Source organism: Diabrotica virgifera, chromosome 1, assembly GCF_917563875.1.
Source record: "Diabrotica virgifera virgifera chromosome 1, PGI_DIABVI_V3a".
NCBI classification, from domain to species: domain Eukaryota; kingdom Metazoa; phylum Arthropoda; class Insecta; order Coleoptera; family Chrysomelidae; genus Diabrotica; species Diabrotica virgifera.
In genome coordinates, this window is record NC_065443.1 from 27,654,694 (window position 1) to 27,660,693 (window position 6,000).

General features: G+C 31.9%; 1 protein-coding gene across 3 annotated transcripts in view; it reads left to right on the plus strand.

Moving 5' to 3' along the window:
- LOC114330977 (facilitated trehalose transporter Tret1-like) overlaps positions 1-5,095 on the plus strand; it is a 29,574-nt gene extending 24,479 nt beyond the window's left edge. The window contains exons 2-3 of one of the 3 annotated variants that reach the window (XM_050646346.1): positions 2,494-2,895; positions 4,625-5,095. In XM_050646346.1, coding sequence (XP_050502303.1) covers positions 2,494-2,895; positions 4,625-4,680 — 458 coding nt within the window. In that variant the 3' untranslated portion in view covers positions 4,681-5,095. The other 2 variants (XM_050646376.1, XM_028280425.2) reach the window with 2 other exon arrangements.
- Positions 5,096-6,000: the final 905 nt, after the last annotated feature.

Sequence of the window (6,000 nt, forward strand, 5' to 3'; positions counted from 1 at the left end):
ATTTTTATTAGCTTCAAGTTATATGATAATAACGTTTTTGTAAAACCATATTCTTTAGTCCAAGTTATTAAGCTTAAAATACGACATAACCTCGCAATTTTTACAGAATGGATAGATTTGCTTGAACTTTTGAGAATAAGTAGTGGAAAGTCCAAGGATCAAAATCTATATGATGCCGAAGGGTGCTTTTACCATGGGGATGGTTGCCACCCCATCTCGAGGGTGGAAATTTTTTATTCTATTTTGACCGCAAACGTTGGCAAAAACGTTCATTCTAAGCAAAAAACGTTCTATACATTTTTTTCATAAAATTAATAGTTTTCGATTTATTCGCTATAAAAAGTGTTAGTTTTATTCGAAAAAATCAATGTTTTAATAAGTTTTCTGCTAATAACTCCAAAAGTTTTCGTTTTATCAAAACAACTTTACCTAAAAAAATGTACCTTTTGAAAAAATAAACAAAACCGTTTTTATTAATTTTCTTTAAGACCAATAGTAATCGAGCTATACTTTATTATATGTTAGCTTTTCTTCGTCAAATGCTAAATATTGTAGATTCAAAGTCAAAAGACGGGAAAACTATGCATTTTTCGAGGATAACTTGTTCAAATTGATTTTAACCTTTAACTACACGCGCTGGCGTATTTTGTACGCCAGATATAATAATTCTACTGCAAATATATTTAAAAATTTAATTTTTCACCTTGTTTATCTCTCTTACCTATTACTGGAATGTGCTTTACAATTTGGTTTTAGTTTCCTTATAATCGGCGTTCTGGGAAGATAGTAATTTACAGTTTATTATTTGTTGTTTCCGGTGGTCGACAATATACGCCATGATTATATTAATATAAGTAGTAGTATAAGTACATATTTCAATTGTTTTTTAGTCATTATGGCACAAAATATACTTATTTTTCTTTATAAACAATACTTTTTCTCCTGTAAAAAATCACATTTCAAAAAATTTTTTATTAGTAATTTTATTTATCATGGAATCCAGTTATTCCATGATTCCAGTTATAAATCCCAATTGGCTTACTGAGAAGGAACTCGCAAGTATTTACTGATGCCGAATAAGGTTTATAACAAACAACTAAGTGTATTTAAAAAAAAAATAAACAAATCCGCTGTTTTTAAGTGTATTTTCTTGTGGCGTATAAAGTACGCCACGCGTGTACTTATGTTATAACTTGATGAGCGGGTAGTTAAAGGTTAAGTATTTAAAATAATCTATCTACAGAAATAGTAAAAAACTCTCTAGCTCGAGTCAATTAAGTGACTTGTAATGGATATAATATCAGTCCCAATTTTTTTCAGCGAAAAAGTGATTGAAAGTAACCCCCTAATCACCACCCTAATTAAAATTAGTCATTGACTTTAGTTGGTCTTCTTTATTTATGTATAATTAATAGGTTTTAGAAGTTTGACCGGCTTAGAATGATTAGTTTTTAAAAAAATGGAGTTAAAAACGAATAACGAATTTTTGTAGTTTGGAAAAAATGGATTTTCTTCAGAATAGGAAGATTAGCATCAGAGATACGAAAAAATGTTTAAATATGAAATTGTAATGATTTTTTCGATGTGATTTTTGCTATGTAAAACTAACACTTTCGATAGCCAATAAATCGAAAACTATTAATTTTATCAAAAAAAATGTATATAGCATTTTTTGCTTAGAATGAATGTTTTTATCAACTTTTGCGGTCCAAACAAAATAAAATTTTCCACCCCTGAGATGGGGTGGCAACTACCCCCATGGTAAAAGCGTCATTCGACATCATATAGATTTTGATCCTTGGACTATCCACTACTTATTCTCAAATTTTCAAGCAAATTGATTCATTCTGTAAAAATTGCGAATTGAAAAGCTTCGGTTCCTGGACTAATTATAGTTTTTGATTTATTTATGAAAAACCACTTTAGAGTATTCATTTTTTCACGAAAAATTAAAATTATTAATCTTTAATAGATCAAAAAGTATTGATTTATTTTAATTACTTGATCTAAAATTTTGTTTAGAATTTGCTCCTCTATCGATTTATGGGGTTATTTTTCATAAAATAATGGTCACCCCCCAACAATCGATACGATCCACCCACCAACGCTAAAAACGCAAGTTGGCACCATGTCACATTTTTTCTTGAGGTATCCTCTAATACTCTAACTACTTACCAATTTTCATGAAAATCCATAAAGGCTGAACGAAATCGGAGGTGAAAACCTTCAGTTACTGCACTATAACTATAGATCACGATTCGTTATGACTTATGTGTAGAAATAGTAGAAGTTAAAGAAACAATATATATCTTAGATTTTCGATATCATTATTTATTATTTTCCCATATTTTCAGTTTAAACCCATTCGCGGACACGTTTGCATATGCAGGTAGTCATTTCCCTTTGTAAGTGCCAGCATATATGCAGTCGGGACCACGAATGGGTTAAGAATATTTTACACTTCATATATTTATAACAATTTATTATTTTTAGGATCACTTGGGGGATTTACATGTGGAATGCTCCTTGCCTGGCCGTCACCATTCTTACTGAAAATAGTAGAAGATAAAATTAACTACAACATAACCGAACAGCAAGCCTCATTTTTTACAGTTTTAGAAATTGTAGGAGTAGTGGTTCTAACACCCTTACTTATACCCCTCGTAAATCGCATTGGAACAAAAAAAGCCATAATTTTGTCATCGATACCGCATATAGCAGTTTGGTTAATCAAAGCTTTTGTTACTAACTTGTATGGATTATATGGTGCAAGGTTATTGGTAGGTTGTGGTGATGCACTAGTATTATCTTGTCTGCCCGTGTACATTGGAGAAATAGCAACCCCGAAAATAAGAGGTCTTTGGGGCAACGCTTTCAGTTGCTTTATATTTACAGGTCAGTGCGTAGTCAACATTTTAGGTGCTTATCTTAGTGTAAAAACAACTTCCTTAATTTCTGTGTTTATTCCGGTCCTGCTGCTCGCAATATTTCCTTTTATGCCAAATTCTCCTTATTTTTGCATAGCTAAAGGTAGATATGAAGAAGCAAAACAAAACCTTAGAAGACTTAGACAAAAAAACGACATTGAGGAAGAGTTCACAGCTATGGAGGCAGCAGTTAAACGTCAGCTGTCTGAGTCTGGTTCCTGGAAAGATTTGTTTGCCATAAGAACAAACAGGAAAGCTTTACTTGCAGCGACTTTCTTGAGGACTTCTGTACTTTGGGGTGGTTTTTTGACATTTGCGTCATACACGCAATTTATATTTGTAAAATCTGGAACTAACGTTGATCCTAAACTATCTGCTATAATTTATACAGCAGTTAAATGTATTAGCCATACATGCTCGTCTATATTTTCAGACAAATTGGGTAGAAGAAAAGCTTTTATGCTTTCCACGTTTTTAGCGGCTATAGTGTTAAGTCTTGAAGGTGGATTTTTTTTGGTAAGCGATTATCATAAACACGTTAATCTAGAATTAATACAATGGTTTCCATTGTTTGGTTTTGTACTATACATACTGTTTTGTTCGTTTGGAATAGGCCCTGTTCCTATTTTAATGTTAGGCGAACTTTTTTCATCGAGTGTCAAGTCAAAAGGCGTTGCTATTGTTACATCAAGTGTTGGCGTAACTGCTATTATAGCTAACAATGTATTTTATTATCTTTTTACCTACACAGGATTATTCGGCCCTTTTTTTCTATTTGCTTCCTTTAATTTCCTGGCTTCGTTATTGTCATTTTGGATTGTTCCTGAGACAAAGGGTAAAACTTTAGAAGAAATACAACAAATGTTATAAAACAGAAATTAAACAAAAAGGTCTAGGCCTGGATCTAGAAAAAAAGTTGATTAATAGCAAGCCGAAAATTTGTTAATAGCTTAACGGTGTCTAGTCGGACACAACTTGATGTATGGGAACACTGGAAGAGGGGAAGTTTTAATTGTGGAACAGGTTAAAAATTTGGAACGTCATACTACGAAAACGTCCTATGTATTGTGTCGGACAGAACTTCCAATTGATTTGTTACCCTTTTCTTTAAACTCTCATGCAAAAATCAGACTGCTATTTATCACCAACATAATTCCTGTCATTTGACATGTTCCACGTGTCGGACTTATTAAAATGCCCAGTTGGTGATAAATATTGGTCTGATTTTTGCATGAGAGTTTAATGAAAGGGCAACATATCAATTGGAAGTTCTGTCCGACAAAATACATGAAACGTTTTCGTAGTATGACGTTCCAAATTTTTAACCTGTTCCACAATTAAAACTTCCCGTGTTCCAGCTTTCCCATACATCAAAATGTGTCCGACTAGACACCGTTAAGCTATTAAAAAAATTTCAGCTAGCTATTAATCAACTTTTTTTTGGTACGCGTGATCCAGGCCTAGTCGTTTTTTAATATATTTTACAAAGAAGAAAAAATAATGAAGCAAGTTTGAAAATAAAAATGAATGAAAATTTAGTTTATATTGTGAGACCACTCCCTTACGAAAAAAATTCTGATGCGGTTTCTTTACTGATTCCTCTTACAAAATGTCTGTAAGTCTGTAAAGTGTGTAAAATATTGTTTATATATAATTTTAAATAAATTCCAGAGTTTAACTTTTTTTGCTTTTTGAAGTTACAGGTACTTCTTTAGGCGCGATTGGGAAGAATGTCGAGAGTGAATTTTTATAAAAACGACAGTATGACCTACGCGCACACAGACAGTATGAAGTTTGTTGCTAAATCTTTCAAGTTTATCGATAAGTGGATTACCTCAGCAGTTAAAAAAGTCTTTTTTTTGCAAAAATGACCGTTTTTTAATTATTTAAACAATGATCCCCTTGTATGATTTGGATACTTCATTGAAAATATCTTTTGTACCCAGCTAAACTTTGATATAAAATTTGTTTTAACCTGTACGAATTTACATTTTGATTTTTTTTTATTTTATTAGGCTATTATATTTTGTTAACGCAGCTGGCTGAGTTTTCTGTCGTTATCGTTGCGAATTTATACAGGGTGATTCGTTAAGAATATCCAATATCTGCGTTGTGGATTATAGACCTCAAAATATTCAGATTTAACCCAAATCACTAAAATAAAATGTGACTATTTACTGAGTTACAACGTGTTTTATTTATGAATTTAAAAACTATTTAAAACCAGTATTTTAAAATTATTTGATATATCCTTCATACTTGGCAGAAAGTGTAGGTACTATTATAGTATATCATACATTATAATAAATTATGACAAATAAAGGTTTTGGCTACTACCAGAGGCGTACGACATGGGTAGTAAATGATTGAACCTTCCCAAATTCTACGCCACTAGTGGAATTGCTACTTTAGTGAAATTATTTATTTTCTCCAATCTTCTCTAAGTAAATAATATACTCTTCACTCGTAACGATAAAGTCATTAGTTTTCTAGATATTTAAAGTTAAACATGTAAAGGCACAGTTATTTTGACGCTTAATTATTATTGTGGCGCTTAATTTTTAACTTCAAATATCTCGAAAACTAATGATGTATCGTTACGAATGAAGACCATATTATTTACGTGAAAAGTGTTGATGAATCTAAAAATGACGCTAAAATACCTAGCAATTCAAGTCAGTGGTGTAGAATTTGAGAAAGATCAACGTTCCCATTCCCCTATCGTACGCCTCTGGCAGTAGCCAGAACGAGAAACGTTTATTTAACATAATTTAGTAGGGCGTAGGGTACCCACGCTTTCTGCCATGTATGATAAGTATATGTCAAATAGTTTTAAAGTACTGGCACAAATAGTTACCGTATGTTACCCTTTGTTTGCGGCATAATACATTAATTAAAATAACTGTGCCGTTACATGTTTAACTTCAAATATCTCTAAAACTAATGACTTTATCATTACGAGTGAAGAGTATATTATTTACATAGAGAGTATTGGAGAACAGAAAGATTGTGCTTAAATAACAATTTCGCTAATTTCGGAAGTTTCAATCATTCACTATCCCCTGTCTCTTTC